This window comes from Oculina patagonica, chromosome 5 (assembly GCF_052425735.1).
Source record: "Oculina patagonica isolate OP01 chromosome 5, crgOcupat, whole genome shotgun sequence".
NCBI lineage: Eukaryota > Metazoa > Cnidaria > Anthozoa > Scleractinia > Oculinidae > Oculina > Oculina patagonica.
In genome coordinates, this window is record NC_135762.1 from 22923517 (window position 1) to 22942226 (window position 18710).

The 18710-nt window shown below is 37.3% G+C and overlaps 2 protein-coding genes across 2 annotated transcripts; one reads left to right on the forward strand and one right to left on the reverse strand.

The window, feature by feature from the left end:
• Positions 1–4908: 4908 nt before the first annotated feature.
• Positions 4909–7816, reverse strand: LOC144653342 (metalloproteinase inhibitor 2-like). The gene is made up of 2 exons (XM_078513315.1): positions 7587–7816; positions 4909–6205 (listed from the first exon to the last, which is right to left on the reverse strand). Exons 1-2 carry the CDS (start codon positions 7705–7707, stop codon positions 5622–5624), a joined length of 705 nt encoding a protein of 234 aa, XP_078369441.1. The 5' UTR covers positions 7708–7816; the 3' UTR covers positions 4909–5621.
• A 6154-nt stretch (positions 7817–13970) lies between these two features.
• Positions 13971–17841, forward strand: LOC144653343 (metalloproteinase inhibitor 3-like). Its single transcript, XM_078513316.1, has 2 exons — positions 13971–14349; positions 16563–17841. Exons 1-2 carry the CDS (start codon positions 14232–14234, stop codon positions 16934–16936), a joined length of 492 nt encoding a protein of 163 aa, XP_078369442.1. The 5' UTR covers positions 13971–14231; the 3' UTR covers positions 16937–17841.
• Positions 17842–18710: the final 869 nt, after the last annotated feature.

Consider the following 18710-nt stretch of genomic DNA (forward strand, 5'->3'; position numbering starts at 1 on the left):
CCACGACTTGAGCATGCTTTAATAAGAAAGACCACAAGCCATTCATTTTGAGGGCTCAAAAAGGCCCATCTCAGCTGAGAGGAGTCTGTGTGCCATTTTGAGCATCTTGCCATTGGGGGAACCGTTACGGGCGCGAAATTCAAATTTTGTAAGGCAAAATTTTAGATTTTAGCTACAAAAGAGGTATTACTGGTGTTTTTTGGTTTCATTTTATGAAAGTGAGTATTTTAAAGTAAAATTAAAGATCAGAAGGTAGGATTTGACTTTATTTTCGGTCAAGGAATTTTCCCCTTCTTGCTCGCATAGTCCGCCATATTTGATTATGCCGTTGAAACAAGGATTTCGTGACAAAGAGGGGGAGGAGCTATCCCTTTTATAGGCAGTGTCCTTGTTTAAGCGGAAGGGAGGTGGGTGAGCATAAAATAAAAATGAAAAATAAGATAAAATAACGTTAAATGAAATAGGAACTGGTATGCACCCGTATGTATCCGTATGTTACTCGTATGTATCCGTATGTTACTCGTATGTTATCTGTATGTACCCGTATGTACCCGTATGTTCCGTGTGTTACTCGTATGTTACCCGTATGTTACTCGTAGTACTCGTGTGGTGTATTAGTCATGATCACGCTATTCTCCTACTTTTTTACTTGTAAACAAGCAAAAAAAGTCGAAAAAACGCAAGAGGTTTGGCATCACAACTGTACAAAGGCAGAGGATTATTTTTTTCTGAGGTACCACCCCTAGAAAATAAACTTTATTGGCCTGAAATTTGGGTGAACTTTGAGGCCTGTGACAGAGGTGTCCTAACAGAGTGTAGGTAGATGTTTGTATGGTTAAGTCCCGTTCGTGGGAACAGAGAATTTTCGTATAATGGTACAAGTCTTGTAATAATCTCTAAACGAAACCAATGCTCTAGAAACTCACATTACCACGCATTATCTCTTTGAGATGCTGAGGTATCCTTTTATCCATAGTGCCACATTTCATTAAATGGTAATTAAGTGGATTTAGTTTTTTTTGCGGAAACTTTAAAAGTATAAACTGCCTGCGGTTGGAGCTGGACTGTCGGTCAGGTCAAATATGGGGTGTTATTCAGTTTCAGGGTGTTATTTCGCAAATACGAATGTTTGAAAATGTAACGGTAACGTATATCGCAACTGTGATATCTGTGATAATTGTATATTTCTAAAACGACTGCTCAGTTTCATAACCGCAGTGTATACTTGATTTGACATCAATATATCGGTAATGAACAAATTAGCTTTAAAATATTAAAATCGTGAGTTAGCTTGAGTTGCCAAGTCAGAGTCGGGAAAAAACCCCAGACATTTTTCGACAGTATCTTTTTTGTCGCCTTCTTTCTCCCAAGCCCTTTTCCAGGCCCTATGACAAACATATTTCGTATTTTTACCCAGCTGCCCTTAAGTTTAATGTAAAATATATTATTGGAATATTTCTGTTGTCCTGTCCAAGTCCATTTAAGGCAAGTTAAGTTTCAGGTTTAAGATTTAAGGCTTTATCCGGTGGCGGTAAGTCAGTTTTGTTAACGTTACTGAGAGCAGCAGAAATTTACCTCGCCTACACATTTTTTGGGGTAGCAGATTTTAACACCCACCCCGGAGATATCCTAAGCGTGTTTCAGCGCGCAATTTACTGTAATAAATTAAGAAACGCGATAAAATTACCGGAAACGTTTCTGTAGACAAGTTAAGATAGACGTGAGCCGCTTTTTCATTAGGTACTTGTGCTATGAGCAACCGACTGTCGAAAAAGGCACTAATTATTCTTTTTTCCTACGTTGCACTGACGGCTTTAAAAATCAGGTTCAGCTTGTATATGTTCAGTTTGTATATGTTTGTACTATTAGGGAACATCAGAGGGGCTAACGCTAAGCATTACATATTAAAAACATAACTAAGTTGAATGAAAGAGGAAGAAAAAAAATTCATCTTGCACACCGAACTTGAAAATGATGCATGCAGTCATCGAGACGTCATTCGTATCGTCAATTTTTATTCCATTTTTTCCGACACCTTATGCCTTTAGAAGGATACGAAATTGCAATAAAAATTAAGCTGAACAAAACAAGCATTTCTTTACTTCTTGACTTCATTTTCGGCTCTTCTCATATTTTCATTTTTAGAGTGATTGACGCGTTTTATATTCATATTAGTGGCTTAACCTTGATTCATTTTATTCTCAACTTTTAATAGGAATCATGTCACTACTTTTTTAACCATTTTTCTGCTGTACAAAATACATTTATTTTGAAGTAAAATCCTTCATAAACCTAAAATAAAGAAGAATAGGTATATTTACAATATGAGAACGGTAAAGAAAATTGGCCAAGTTCCAACATGCGCCGTTCAGTTAACATTCGCCTTTGTAAACAAAGAAAACAAGATATGCTGACGTCATCACTGAGTTGCGTCGATCCTGATGTCACGACCCTCTAAAGTGAGTTTGCTTTTTTCGACGGTTTTGCTTGTTTACAAGCTAAAAACGTAGAATAGGGATTAGTGGACAAAATTTGGAACCACATATTTGTAAACTCTCAAGGGACTTTTTTTAATTTCTCAAGGGACTGTTTTAATTTCTCAAGGGATTACTTTCCGCTGTGGGTGATCACTTGCGATCTCGTGAAAAAAACGTGACTTGTCACATTTACAAACGTTATATAACAATTTTAAAAGTGACATGTCAGCTTTCTTATCTCAACGCACGTGTGTCTGAAAGGCGATCTATAAAAAGCGTCGCACAAACAATGGATTGCGTAACTAAAACACGAATAAATAATCACTAGCACTTACATCGTTTAAAAATTACAAACGTCAAATATAAACCATACCAAAAAACTCGCTCTTTTCAAAGATATTATTGAAGTTAAAACAAATGCGAGATGGGGGCTTCTTTTAGCTTAGGAGCGGTTAAAAATTAGGCCAAATTTGGTCGCTACATGCAAGCGCAACTCTATTTCGTCATCAGCCTAGGTCGTTAGGGACGTGACCTCGCGTTGACAGGGAATGACAGCAATGTTGCATGAATCGGCTTTACAACATGCGATCGTATCTACGCAGTTCGAGTGGAATTTCAGTCAAAGACAGCAAAATTTTTTCTTATTTCATCTTCAAATATAATTCGAAAGCATTCACTGTATATATGGCTTTTGTTTAATCCTGGGTCTTGATATCCGACCCTCGCAGAGCCTAGACAAAACGCAGCTCGAGTGTAACGATTTGTTTACGCTGCAATTATATTTTGCTGTTTCATTTGCTAATTTCGCTGCCGTAATCGACTGCCTCGAAAGGTCCTTGCAATTTTAAAGTATAGAAATGTCAGATCTTGGTGAAATTTGCACTGTTTATTTGTGTAATGTTAAGGAATATGTGTATAAATACCCGGCGCGGACGAGCCATTTTTGACAAAATTATATGGCTGCATTTCCTCCGCGAAGATAGGAAATTGTTAAACTAAACTACAAAGAAACTGTAATGATAAGTTCGAAGAACAATGCACAGGATAAACCTTCGACTCGTACTTCATGCAAAAACGTCGATATCTCGAAGAGACTTTGATTATAGTTGCCATTTGTTTCGCAACACCGGACATGAACTATTGATTACGTGACTCCAGGAAAAATATTTTGAGAGCTTATCGCTCAAATGCTGTTCCTGGAACTATTTCCTTGACGCGTTCGCGAGCCCGGACGATCATCGGATACTCAGCAAAGCTGTACTAAAAAAGCGGGTATTGCATCCTACCAAATACTAAAGTAGAATTTGTAAGGATCAGTAAGAAATTTGGGTTTGAGCTGTAAAATTATGCGCTTTTTGTCACAACGGAAAACTCGTTTGTGAAACTTCTGCGCTTCTGCGAAACAGTATAAATCCCAGTATATAACAGACAAATTTTTTTTGGCCAGAAATCAAGCTCAAGTAAGGTACTTTCTCTTAACCAAATTAGTCTAAATAAGACAAGAAAACATTGCTTCTATATTTTCTGACAGTTATTTTCTAAAAAGTTATTTTTGTACAAAAAATGCTAAAAATATCGCACTTTTGTTAAGGGTAGAATAAGACAAGAAAGCTTTGCTTCTATATTTTCTGCCAGTTAGTCCCTAAAAAAGTTCTTTGTGTACAAAAATGCTAACAAATATCGTACTTTTTTCTAGTGTAGAAAATGAGATTTTAACCGTCATTTGTAAACCATTTATCTACAAGCTTAGCTCAAAATATAACTCAAAATATAACTTTTTCTCACTGACTACCATAGTTTCTTTCAATATCGGCTGTGAGAATTTAGTGGCACATCATTACCGATGTTGTATGGAGAAATTAGAAATTGGTCATGCATTCTTGGGACAGGAAGTCTTTACGTGTCCTAGAGAGCAACTCTTAACTGAAGTGTTTCTCAATAAAAAGAAAGAAAGAAAAACTTCCGGCCACGAAAATTTCGACAAGTACGTGCCGAGGTAATAACAAATTTTCTTGAAATGCCACTTGTGACGTCATTGGTGGAGTTCATGGCATAAGATGATAGTTTATCAATTAAAAGAGAGAAAGGAAATCGTCCGGTCGCGTAAATTGTGACGTCATTGGTGGAGTTCATGGCATATATATATATATCGAACATGTTGTGACAATGGAAGACGTAAACGTCTTCCTTTTGTACGTATCGGTGGCATCCCCCTATTGTGTAGACCCTTGGTTGATTTAAATGACAGGGTGGGGGAGAGAGACGAGTGCTCGGAGGAGGGTGGGGAGGGTGGGGGGAAGGGATGGTGTACCTAGAATGCTGTGAGCAAGTTTGATTTTCCCAAGGTTGGAGTGGCGCAGTTTTACCCAGAGTAGTCCTTTCCTTAAATTTCCATTCTGGAAACTTACTATATAAACTACCGTACGCCAGAAAACATAATGATGTTTCTTTTTATTAAGAACCAGAAATGCTGGATACCACGCAATGGTTGCACTTATAAAAACAAGCCTGGTGCTAGTGATCTATACAATGTGCTGTAATGTTCTGATAACAAATGTGGGAAATTTAAGATGTTACGCTTTGTTAACGTTTTCCTGCGAAAAAGACAGTTAAATTGATCCATATCAAATAGTAAGAACCGCACAAATCTAAACGACAAACGACATTTGTATCTCTAACTATTTTATAATTATTAAATTTCACATAATAATGAATGGCTATGCAAACCTAATACAATCTATCAATCCAGGTTAAATGTATTTGCTGAAGCAACGCAAGAATATGCTTGATCACGAAAACTGCTGTCAAGTATTTACACAGTTTCATATTAGTTAGTCTATTAGTTATCAAATAGTTACAACCACACAAATCTAAACGACAAACGATACTTTTATCTCTTACACGATGATAATTAAGGAAGTGTAACTAGTTTCCTTTCGTCAACTTTCTTATTATTAAATTTTACATATAATAATTATGAATGGCTTTGCAAAACTCATACAACCTATCAATTCAGGTTAAATGTAAATGCTGACGCAACGCAAGAATATGCTTGATCACGAAAACTGCTGTCATGTATTTAAATTTACACAGTTTCATTTCGAAACAATAGTTAGTCTGCCTGTAAGCTGTTTAAAGCCACTTTCAATAAACAAACCATTTTGAAGGCGAGTCGCTGTTTTTGCATTCTTTCGATTCACTTGTCTCTTTCCAATGACACCGCTGACCACTTTCGTCAACCTCGCAGTGTTCGAACCGCCTCCAGCACTGAATCGATTTCCACGTGCGAGACAGCTCACGTGCCTTCTGTTCACATCCGGGTAACCTCTGATGGCATTCAGAGTCTGATCCAGAACACTTGTGAGGCTTGAAGCGGCATTGTCGACACCCCGCCTCATAGTACCCCCGAAGGTTTGCTTTTTGACGGGAGGTCACTTTGTCCCAGGGCTCCCGCAGGTCAGAGAATTTCGTGAACAGCTTTCCACCTGCGATAATATCGCCGTATATGAAGTACTCTGTCCCCATTTTGATCCCGAATGTTCCTGAAACTGTGTTATCAATGTAACTGTAGGGTGTATAGAGTTTCGTCGTAAGTTCTGTGTCCAGCACGCCAAAAGCTCGTTCTTGTTGGCCGCGTGAGATTCCTTTGAACACTTCTTTTACGGTGATGACGAACACGTCATGATGGCCCACTTTTTTAGGCCCTGATACAACAACGGCTCGTATAACTAGAATAAAAAACAAGTGTTATTATAATTTGTTTTCCCAAAGGCCAAAAGAGCACCCTAATATGAGGGACCTGAAGGGGTAAAATGGGAACTGGGATTTGCCTATTTTTTCATCCTCAATATTCCACTGGAAAATGAGATTTGAGACACTGGGAGTAGGAATCACAAACAAAAAATGGGACTGGTACTGGGATTTACTGGATCAGGGCAAAAAATGCGCTGGAAATGGGATTCATGCCCCCCCCCCCTTTCAGGACCTAATACAAAATATGAAAACTGAAATGATAAACCCAAAAAGGCTTGATAAGCTTGTTACAGTGCCCTCCAGGCCACGTTTTCGAAAAATACTATTGAAAATATTTTTAAAGTATTGACAAGAAACGCTAAATAGAAAAGAGAGAATGGGTTCAACAAGTGAAAGCAAAATTTTAGGCAACAACTCGAAGCATGATACTTTGCAATCGTGTTTGCTGGTTTGATTTTCTCGCAACTTAGTTTTTTTCGCGGGATCTCGCGTGGCTAGAGGCTAGAGCGCGCGCGAAGCCAGCGCGAAAAAGGGGTTACGCGCAGGTAATCCAAGCTATGATTTCGCAGTTTAACAAAAAGTCTTAAATACCGGAAGATATTAATTTAAGACATATTTCGCAACTCGTAACTCCGGAAACAGACAACGGCTCACTTCTTTCAGTTACGATACTGTTTTTGCGGCCCAGACCAATTCTTGAAAAGATATTTACTGTTGTTAATGAAGTAAATCCTGCCATAAAAATGATATTTGTAGAACTTAAAGTATAAATCCTGAGAAATTTAAGTGACTGATCTTCAGGAAAACCGCAGATTTAAGGTATCAGTCAAAAAACCGCCCCCCCCCCCAGATTTAATAACGTTACTTGAGAAATAGAACTTTGTTTCTTTTAACCGCCCAGTTTTGACAGCGTGAATGTTAACGAACACGAATCATTTAGAGCAAAGAAAAAGCGCTGTAATGCTTGGCAGAAACGTGTAAAAATCAATCGAAAGTTGAGTACAAAATCCCGAAATGTTCTTTATACCTAACTCAAATGAGTTTTGTTATAGTTTGATATTCATTTTGACAACGTGAATGGCCCAAAATAGAGCAAAAAAGCGCTGTAACGCTTGGCTGAAACGCATACAAATCCATCAAACCTTGAATACAAAAACCGTAATCCTCTTGATACGTACCTAACTCGGAAGAGTTTTTCAAAGTACAGAAGAAAAATTAGGCCTTTTTTTTTAATAAAGAAGCTGACCGTCTCGCGTTTTTTCAATACGGTGGCTATGCAATTTGCCGTTCAAAATTTCGCTCTTCTCTCGGCACAAAAATGACAAAATTTCCTTTATCGTGAATTTGTAAACTTACCGAAGTCTGCTTCACAAAAAGCTTGCTGTGGGTGTTCCAACTGTATAACTCCTGCGTAAACGATAGCATAAGACGAAGATAGGACACATAAGATCGCCACTAGATAAAAGTGGGTTGCCATGGCATACGACTTGTACTTTAGTCTTTTGTTGAAGTACTTTCTTGCTCTCTTGAAGTTCTTCTGCCTGGAGCGTGGTTTTGTCTATCCATATTTATACCCTACATGTGGCCGTGGGCACGGGAGAGTTAGTGTAGGCGTATCCGAAAGGAATTCGAAACATTATCTTCATAACTCGAATTTCTGATTTTCAAGTGTTGAGTTGTGTCTTTTCCGCCGAATTTTCCAGCCCTGCAACTCCTTAACCCCAACGAGACAGAAGATAATTGTAGTTTTCTGCTCGTCCAGACATATTTATCGTTTCTAGCGTTTCTTTACGGATTAGGCAAATAGTAATCACGGGAAAGAATAGTCATGGGTGAATAGACTCCTGACACGGCCCGTTTTCACCTTGTGTGAGAAAAACTGTTATCTGTCTACACTCATCTCAGCTAATGGATAATTGCAATGTAAACAAGATTAATTACGCACACATTTACAAAAGATAAAAAAGTCACGAAGAAGGGTCAAGACTTCGTTCTAAAACAGGAAAGCTAGCACGTTTTCCAATAAGCTCTGGACTATTTCCCTTCGGATTGCATGTATTTTTGTGGTTTTTTATGGCTCTTTTCGCATGTTCTGGCTTAATTATTGCAAACAACCTGACTAAACATAGGTCAATCTTTACTCTCGCGTTTATTTCAAATTATCCCATAAATATTGACTTTTCTATAAAAACAACATTGATTAATTTACAGTGTTTTTCAGACAAGAAACCTCGCAACAGATATTATATGTTTTTTTTTTTCATTTGCGACGGCGAACATGTTAAATCGAGTTAAACAAAAGGCGCGCGCTTTCTAGCTAGCTCTGTCGGATGTAGCCCTTACCACACCTTCAGCCTTTAGCCTTCTTTTGCGTTTAAGTGAAAAAGAGAACTGAAGTCTTAGATAAACAGGAAGTTTATCATTCGTTTGTTTGGCACCGTCTAACGTGCTTTAATTAATTGTTTCTTGTGGAGTGTCACGTCGATTAACTCAGATTTGGTCACGATCGGATTAACTGTGATCTGTTTACTCTTTAAGTTTTCCCGCCATTGCTTTGCGTAACTGCACCGACCGCAAAAAAACACCCAAGAGCTCGAGATTTGAGGAGGCACGATTGAACAGAAAACTACTGTAGGTTTACTTTAGAGAATGGCTCATTTCAACAAAAGAAATAACTTAAATATTTTCAACTCCATGCACCAAGAATTTTGCAAACATTCTCCGTCACCGCACCATCCCCGGCTTCGGTGAAATGAATCGGTTTTTCCTCAGCTCGTGTCCAAAAAACATCCCAACGAATCCCAAGTCGAAAATGGTTATTGAGCTTTATTCTAGACAATTTGAGAAAGTTTGCTGCTACTGTCCTAAAGTTTTCTTTAGGCCAATGGGAAATGAATGAAGAAAGGGAAGCGGTATATACGTGCCCAGCCTCTACACTCGAGAACTAGAGCCAAGAAAGTACGTGCATAACGTGACCGTTGCGCGTAAAGTCCCGTCTCATTCGATCAAGTTCCTCGTTTTTACGCAACGTGGCGAAGGAGACAAACACACGCCTCGCGTTCCCCAACTCGAGTAAGCACGTTTATAAAATAAGAGATTAATAATATAATACACTGCCAATCAGACATGTGCATGGTGAGAAGAAAGAAAGCTATTGAGTAGATATTTCCACCACAGTCCTGATTTGAACTTGGTTGAAATAGAGGAAAATACAACACATAAATAGAGGATTAATTTATACATTTATATAGCGCTAAAACTATAAATATTCTAAAGCGCTGTTTACTACTGTGTAAAAATAATATAAAAATATAAAAATTAGAATGAACCTACATACAAATCAAACTAGAAACAGTGTGATTGAAAAGTTAAAACGCTTAAACGCGAAATGCTTTCTTAAAAAGGAAAGTCTTCAATTGACTTTTAAAAGTCTCCACTGATGACGCTTTGCGAATGTCAACAGGAAGCTCATTCCACAGGGAGGGGCCTGCCTTGGCAAAGGATTATGGAAATACGTACACCGAGGGTTACAGTCAACAACAGATGAATTGTCACGAAAATCTCTTACAAGCAATCTTTCTGGAAATAAAAAAAATATGCATTTTTTTTTTAAATTCCTTTAGAGAGTGGTGAAACGTAAATGAAAGAGGAAGATCTAGAAGTTATTTTTGACACATGTTTTTGTTTTTTCTGTCACTGAAATCTATTTTAATCCATGGGAAAATGAAAAAAAAAAATAACAAAGATAACACTCAAATAGAGGATATCCTCGATGTACCGTATATACAACCTCGTTCCCAGCGTTTCCGTATATATTAGATATTTAGAGTGACATTTAAAAAAAACATGGCAATGAGAAAAAAATTCACATTCAGAACAAGGATAAGGCCTGGAGAAGATTGATTTACTGAAACATGCACTGCATCGTGCACGTGGTTCATAAATTTAACTGGTTATGAGGTGGAGCCACTATTAAAAAAATATAGTACGTGTCTCGTTGCCAGGTAGATTTGCAAAAGAAATTTCAAAGGAGAAGTAAAGTTACGCCGGTCTGATATGTGAAACAAACCTACAAACTGCAACGCTTATCACAATATTGTTAGCAGACGGACAAAAAGGCATATGGAGCAATACGCATCACCCCCCCCCCCCCAATCTGTCTGATTCATCAGAATCCGATCTAAAAACGGAAGACTTCGGCATTACAACTGTACTAAGGAGACGAGTATTTTTTCAGAGGTTCCACCCCTAGAAATTAAGAAAGTTTATTGGCCTGAAATTTGGGTGAATTTTGACGCCTGTGACAGACGTGTCCTAACAGAGTGAAGATAGAGGTTTGCATGGTATAAAAGTCTAATTTGTGGAAACAGGGAATTTTTGTCTGGTACAAGTATCTTGTAATATAATATCTAAACGAAAGCAGTGCTATGGAAACTCATATTAACACTTATTATCACTAGTATGTGCTGCTGAAGTGTCCTTTTATCGAACGTGCCACATTTCATTTAAAAGATGATTAGGTGGATTTAGTTATTTGCGGAAACTTAGAAAGTATTAAAAACTGTCTGCGGTTGGAACTGGACTGTCGGTCAGGTCAAATATGGGCGTATGCTTGGAATGTAACGGTAGCTTTTATCGCATCTAGGATAGTTGTGTATTTCTATGACGACTGCTCAGTTTCATAACCGCAGTGATTTGATTTGACATCGGTAATGTACAAATAAACTTTAAAATATTAAAATCGTGAGTTAGCTTGAGTTGCCAAGTCAGGAGTCATTACAGTATCTTTGTTGACGCCTTCTTTCTCCCAAGTCTTTTTACCCATCCGTCCTTAAGTTTAACGTTTAGGTCAAATACTGGAATTATTCCATTATCCTGTCCAAGTCCATTTAAGGCAAGTTAAGGTAAGTCCCAGGTTAAAGATTCAAGTCTTTATCCGGCGGGGAAAATTTAACGTTACTGAGAGCAGCAGAAATTTACCTCGCCTACACATTTTTGGGAGGTGTAGATTTTCACACCCACCCCGGAGATATCCGAAGTGTGTTTCAGCGCGTAATTTACTGTAATGAATTAAACATCGCAAGAAAACGCGATGAAATTACCGGAAAAGTTCCTGAAGACAAGTTTAGATAGAAGTGAGCCGCTATTTCATTAAAAGGGTACGTTGCACTGGCGACTTAAAAAATCCAGTTTAGTTTGTATATGTTTGTTATACTACTAGGAGACATTAGAGGAACTAGCGTTACATAGAAAAACATAATTAAGTTGTATGACAGAGGAGGACATCGAACTTGAAAATGATGACATGCAGTCATCGAGACGTCATTCCGTATCGCTAATTTTAATTCTTTTTTTTTTCCCGAAACCTTCTGTCATTAGAAGGATACGAAACTGCAATAAAAATTAGGCTGGACAAAACAAGCATTTCTTTACTTCTTGACTTCATTTTCGGCTCTTCTCATATTTTCATTTTCAGAGTGATTGACGCGTTTTATATTCTTATTAGTGGGTTAACCTTGATTCATTTTATTCTCAACTTTTAAAAGGAATCATGTCACTACTTTTTTAACCATTTTTCTACTGTACAAAATACTTTCATTTTGAAGTAAAATCCTTAATAAACCTAAAATAAAGAAGAATAGGTATATTTACAATATGAGCACGGTAAAGAAAATTGGCCAAGTTCCAACATGCGCCGTTCATAACAGTTAACATTCGCCTTTGTAAACAAAGAAAACGAGACATGCTGACGTCATCACTGAGTTGCGTCGATCTTGATGTCACGACGCTATAAAGTGAGTTTGCTTTTAATAGTTGCCATTTGTTTCGCAACACCGGACAGGAACTATTAATGAGTGCTTATCGCTCAAATGCTATTCCTGGAACTATTTCCTTGATACGTTCGCGAGCCCGGACGATCATCGGAGACTCAGCAAAAAATACAGTTTTTACGTGCCTCAAAGGCGCGCGCTACGATTTTCTGCTTGACGTCATTATTGCTCGCGCGGCCTAAAATGGCGCTAGCAACTCTCACTCTAAACAGAAACGAAAAAGAATTCCATCTGTTTTACCGCGCATTACCAACTTTGTATACAAATGAAAACTTCAAAATACTTTCAGATAGGTCTCAAAACCTGGGACGGTAAGCAATACGACAAAAAGTATGGATAAACAGCCGACAGAGAAGTTCTAATTCTGTCTTTCATTATCGCTCGCGACGCATGGCGTCATATTAGCGCGCGCTCGCACGCGCAATTTGATTCGCTTCGGAGGTCGAAAAACCCAGATTTTGATCCAGATTTTCTCGAAAACGTACCGTACAACCTATTATGAAACTCTCATAATTAAATTTAAGGTGTAAACCACGTCCACGGCCAAAATTTTGAAAAAATCTTAGACAGATTTTAAGCTATTTTAAAAATGGGCAAAATATCACATTTTCCTACTTTGCGAAAAATCTGTCTTACAGATTTTTATATTATTTTGCATGAATGATAAATCAAAGCCAATTTCTTATTTGTGAAATTTTGAGGTAGGGTCGTACGGCAGATTTTGAGAAAAACGCCGTATAAAATACTAGTGGCAGTCCCCTCATAAGCACTCGGCCGTTCATTCTGTTTATTAGCATTTTTATTTTCCAAATATCGCATTAGATGGTTTTAGGATGTAACAATAAGTGATAAGAAAAAGACAAAACTTTTCTGAAGATTGTACAAGAGAGTGAAAGGTTGGACTGATTTGCCCTCTCAATATTGTATTATACCACCTTAAAAATGCGGGTATTGCATCCTACCAAAAACGTATAATTAATTATAACTTGTAAGGATCAGTAAGCAATTTGGGTTGGAGCTGTAAAAGTATACACTTTTTGTCACTCTCTTGGAAGATACGACCCGGCTAATTATAAGACTCGCAGGTCACGGGCAACAACGGAAAACTCGTTTGTGAAACTTCTGCGCTTGGTGAAACAGTATAGATCCCAGTATATAACAGACAAATCTTTTTTGGCCAGAAATCAAGCTCAAGTGAGGTACTTTCTCTTAACCAAATTAGTCTAAATAAGACAAGAAAGCATTGCTTCTATATTTTCTGGCAGCGAGTTCCTAAAAAAAGTTATTTTTGCCATACTAAAAATGCTAAAAATATCGGCTTTTTTCTAGGGTAGAATAACACAAGAAAGCACTGCTTCTACAATTCCTGTCAGTAAGTTCCTAAAATAGTTATTTTTGTACAAAAATGCTAAAAATATCGTACTTTTTTCTAGTGTGAAAAATAGAATTTTAACATTCATTTGTACACCTTTTATTTCCAAGCTTAAAATATAATTTGTCTCCACTGCCTACCATACATTTCTTTCAATATCGGCTGTGAGAATTTAGTGGCACATCATTACCGGTGTTGTATGGAGAAATTAGAAGTTGGTCACGCATTTTGGGAGGACATGACAGGAAGTCTTTACGCGTCACGTAATAATCACAAACCGCCCCCACTTCTAAAATTAGCGAGTCCCAGAGAGCAACTCTTAACTGAAGTGTTTATCAATTAAAAGAAAGAAAGAAAAACTTCCGGCCACGAAAATTTCGACAAGTACGTGCCGAGGTAATAACAAATTTTCTTGAAATGCCACTTGTGACGTCATTGGTGGAGTTCATGGCATAAGATGATAACCTCCAGTTATAAATAAAAAGAGGCGAGTTCCGTAGATAGCTAGCATCTCCAAACTGAAGTGTTTATCAATTAAAAGAGAGAAAGGAAATCGTCCGGTCGCGTAAATTGTGACGTCATTGGTGGAGTTCATGGCATAAGATGATTACCTCCAGTTATAAATAAAAACAGGAGACTGAGTTGCGTCCAAAAAGAGTCAAACAAGAAAGAGGTTATCGAAGAACAGTCAACTCAAGTCAAGACGAAGATTGCTCGAACAGCAAAAGCGAGGAAGAACTCATCGCAGAACAGTCAGCACAAGACAAGAAGATAACTCGAACAGCAAAGACAACTAACATGTCTTCTGTCTTCTCGGTTGTGATTTTACTTTGCATTGGTACTGTTATGGTCTGTCACGCCTGTATGCGGTGCCGACGAACTGACCCTCGAGATGAATTCTGTAATGCAGAGATCGGTAAGTAAATATAAATTGCACTCTAATTTGATCGTTGTTGTGACTTGTCACTCCGTATTGGGCTTCCATGGCGTTCAACTCCTGGCGGAGGATTCGTTAGCTATCAGATAGAGTACTTGTTTGCCTTTCATCACCAGAAATTTACCAACAGAGCTGCATTCATAGTAGTGCTTTCATGAGCCAGGTTCGACAACTTTAAAGCAATAAAATATTGTGTATTATTAATAGAGAAAATATCAATTTCGTAGCAACAGACATTGTATGATAAAAAAAAAAAAAAAATAGCACTAGTAACTCCAATTTATAAGGCAAATAGTAAGGAGGAATTTTCAAACTATAGACCAATATCTGTCCTTCCATGTCTCAGTAAAATACTAGAAAAAATTATATACAAAAGAGTACTTAAATATTTGGATAAACATAACATGTTGTTTCAAGGTCAATATGGTTTTCGTAAAAACCATTCAACAAACTTAGCGACTATAGAGCTTACGACTAAGTTACTACAAGCAATTGATAACAATGAATACACAATAGGAGTATTTTTAGATCTTGCAAAGGCATTTGATACTGTGAACCATGAAATATTACTTAAAAAGCTTGAACATTATGGTATAAGGGGAATTGCCCTTAAGTGGTTTGAAAATTACTTAACAAATAGGAAACAGATAGTTAAATATAAGTTAGAAAAATCAGTAAGCTTAACAGTCAAGTGTGGAGTGCCTCAAGGGTCCATATTGGGACCTCTTCTTTTTCTTATCTACATGAATGATATCTCTAGGTGTTCAGAGATATTATCTATTATTTTATTTGCAGATGACACAAATTTATTTTTCAATCATAAAAATCTAGAAACGTTACAAAAGACCATGAACAATGAGCTAAGTAACATAGCATCTTGGCTTTCCGCAAATAAACTTTCATTAAATATTAAAAAAACACAATTCATAATTTTTAAATCCAGAGGGAAGAAAATAAATCAAAATGTCTCAATTAAAATAGATAACCAAGAAATTGAACAAGTAAAGCACACAAAATTCCTGGGTTTAAACATAGATAATGAGCTATCCTGGAAATATCACATTGACCAAGTGGCATCTAAAATATCAAAAATGACAGGTATACTGGCAAAGGCAAGACACTACTTATCTCTCAAAACTTTACAGACAATTTATGACACTATGGTACAACCTTACTTGACATATTGTAATATTGTTTGGACAAGTACTTATCCAACAAGACTTAACTCACTATTTATGATACAAAAAAAGATAGTTAGAATTATGACTTTTAAAAATTACAGAGAAAAATCTAGGCCACTATTTGTAGCATTAAATATTCTTAATATATACGAGTTAAATATAAGCCAAATATCACTTTTTATGTATTCCTACTTTAATGGTAGACTTCCAAGTTATTTTTGTAATTACTATAGATTAAATGAAAAGATCCATAATCACAATACACGAACATCCTCAAACATATATATCGATTATAAAAGAACAAACTATGGGAAATTTTCATTAAAATTTAGGGGGCCCCAAATTTGGAACAATTTACCTAAGGATCTGAAGACACAGAAATCATATCGACTTTTTAAAAAATCAACTAAAGACTATATTCAAAATCATATGTATTCCTTTAATTATATAAGCTAGATTGTAATTAGTTTATTAAAAACTAGCAAATCCCACTTAAACATATTCAATTAATAATTACATCCATCTGCTAAATTGTAATTAGTATACTTATGTATGGGGATCTTCTTACAAAAGCTCATTAGAGCTTGCTGAGATCTCCAGCCATTATATACATTATCTTATGTAGCAGATATATTTGACATTTTTGTAAAATAGAATGAATATAATGGAAAATAAAGTTACTTACTTATGATTAATCTCTGCCGTGGGTAGGTAAGGAAACATAGGGCATCAGTGAGAGCGCTCGCATCCCTCCCGCTCTCTCTGTCTAATGTGTTCCTGGTTCGAATACAGGACCCGAAGTCAAATGTTGGTTGAGTTTGTTGTCGGTTCTCGTCACTGCTGTAAAGGGTTTTCCCCCATCCACAAAATCCAACACTCCAAATGTTACCTTTACTTTTTTTGGGGTGTGTAAATTAATCATGATAGAATGACATTTACATCAAAACATCATCCTTCTCGTCTGTTATTTATAAGATCATAGTTCAATAAAAACTCTCTTTTTTTCAATAGTACTACGTGCCAGAGTTTGGTCGGAACCAAGAGACGCGGACCCTGTCAAAGGTGACGAATTTAGCTTTATTATTCCTGATCAAGTTTACAGTCTAAAGATCATTGAAATATTCAAGGGAAAAGAAAAAGTGAACCAACTTCCAGGGGCCTTGTCTGTCGGTGTCCGCAACTTGGGTCTCCTGATTGACCTTCACACGCCGACCAGATTTATATCCTGCAGTTTCCGGCTCCAAAAGGGCAAGGAGTATCTTCTGTCGGGTTACATCCGCAACAACAAGCTGCGATCGTCCTTCTGTAGTTTGCGTTGGAGGTGGACACACGTGCCCACACAGCTGAGGGCGGTACTTAATGGACAGTACAGTGAGAGCTGCTAATAACCGTGTGAAGAATCAAATGTATTATTAACAATATAAATTCAAGCGTGAGATTTTAACATGTTTTAACACTTTAACTATCAAGAGTGATCAAAATCAAATTTTATTATTTCGTCATAATGTTGTAAATACTTAAAGGCGCGTTTACACGACAGAGAAAATTGGGTAAGGACCCGTCAGAAATTCGGTCCGGCCATACCACTTTTGTAAAGAAACAATCAACTTTACTCGGGGCCATAGGCGCTTATGGCCCCGAGTAAAGTTGATTGTTTCTTTACAAAAGTGGTAAGGCCGGACCGAATTTCTGACGGGTCCTTACCCAATTTTCTCTGTCGTGTAAACGCGCTTTAACAAAAGCTAAGATAAGGTTATGAGAATGATCACTAAAGGCAAATTGCTTTAATATTTAAACAAGTTCTCCCAACTAATACTACAAGAAAATGTAGAGAGATCAGTCACGAGAATTTTTATGTGAATATTTATTAGGGCTTTTAAAAAGCGTAAAGTGAAAGATTATAATTCTGGTTTGGATTTATTGGCGTTGTACTTGTGTAGTGTAAAGTTAAGTTTTGTATCCAAGTTGCAACGAGTTTTTCGTCTGTCTGTAAAATATAAAATATGCTTGAATAAATAAGTGTAAATATGTTTTTTGTTCTTGAACTTGTATTCCTGTTAATTCCACAATAAAACGCATTTTCCGCCCTATTTCAGGACAGATTTGGCGCAATGTTGACTTTAAAGTCATTGCAGGAATGTTCTTACGGTGGCGCTATTAAAGCAATACCTTTATACGTTGGTTAAGCCCTTTCCATCCCCAAGGCTGATCAGCATTATGTTTCTCCCAACAATTTCAATACAATAGCAATCAGACAAGTAACGAGAATAAAAAGAATCATCAGCTAGGAAAGAACAAAATAATAAATGCCAATTTTGGAAATGTACGCCGTTTGAATAATATAGTTTTATTTTCTAACAGCAACTCATTTTGTACTTTTGCTATTAGTAAAAAGGTATTGTGCACATTAATTTCTCAGGCCAAGAGACGAGACGTGACGTGTGAATTAATTAGTCACCAACAGTGATTTCCCCTGCTCCGAAGATTTTTCTTCGGGCTCAGTCCCAGTCAGTCTATCTTTTAGTGTGTGATAGCTCTCTCCTCCGCAGAGGCTCCTTCAGCCGGAGGAAGGCGAAAAACACGAAAAATGGTAAAATAGGGGGAGCGCGGGGGACGACGGGAAAGGCGAAGCGGCAGTGTTCCCCGCGCGCTTTCGTTTCGATTACCCTCAGGCTCCGCGCGCTTACTTTTCACCTCTCCCGATTTCCCTGGCCGTACGAAGGAGAGAGGTGTGATAGACCGTTGAAACGAAAATCGCGCGTAATTAGGACACCACGTAGGGTTCAAGCTTTATTGCAGCTTTTCAAAGGGAAAAGGAGATATTATCAACTAATTGTCAAATCCATACAAACGCTGATAGTACGCTCAATTTTAAATTTATACAATCTTTTATAGTAGGCTTTGGTCACTTGTGGTTCAGTCTTAATTTTTCCTTTCTGAGTTTTCCTTTCTAAATTCCAGTTCGATCTGAGGATTTTTATAGATATACGGAAAGTTGCAAATAATGTCTGCGCTGCGGCCATCTTCCTTTCAAAACTCAAAAGTGTGTGTTCCAACCAGGAAGTGCGAATCATTTGTAATAAAGAAGACATAATGGTTATGTCCTTAATGATGAAGCATACGAAACGTTAAGTTCTTAAAATCAAAGGTGTTTCCGAC

Bases quoted from the DNA above. Each gene is read 5' to 3' on its own strand.
- LOC144653342 (XM_078513315.1), bottom strand. From the start codon at position 7,707: ATGGCAACCCACTTTTATCTAGTGGCGATCTTATGTGTCCTATCTTCG. The intron at 6,206-7,586 runs GTAAGTTTACAA...TTTTTATTCTAG, and splicing joins TTTTTGTGAAGCAGACTTCG to TTATACGAGCCGTTGTTGTA.
- LOC144653343 (XM_078513316.1), top strand. From the start codon at position 14,232: ATGTCTTCTGTCTTCTCGGTTGTGATTTTACTTTGCATTGGTACTGTT. The intron at 14,350-16,562 runs GTAAGTAAATAT...TTTTTTCAATAG, and splicing joins ATTCTGTAATGCAGAGATCG to TACTACGTGCCAGAGTTTGG.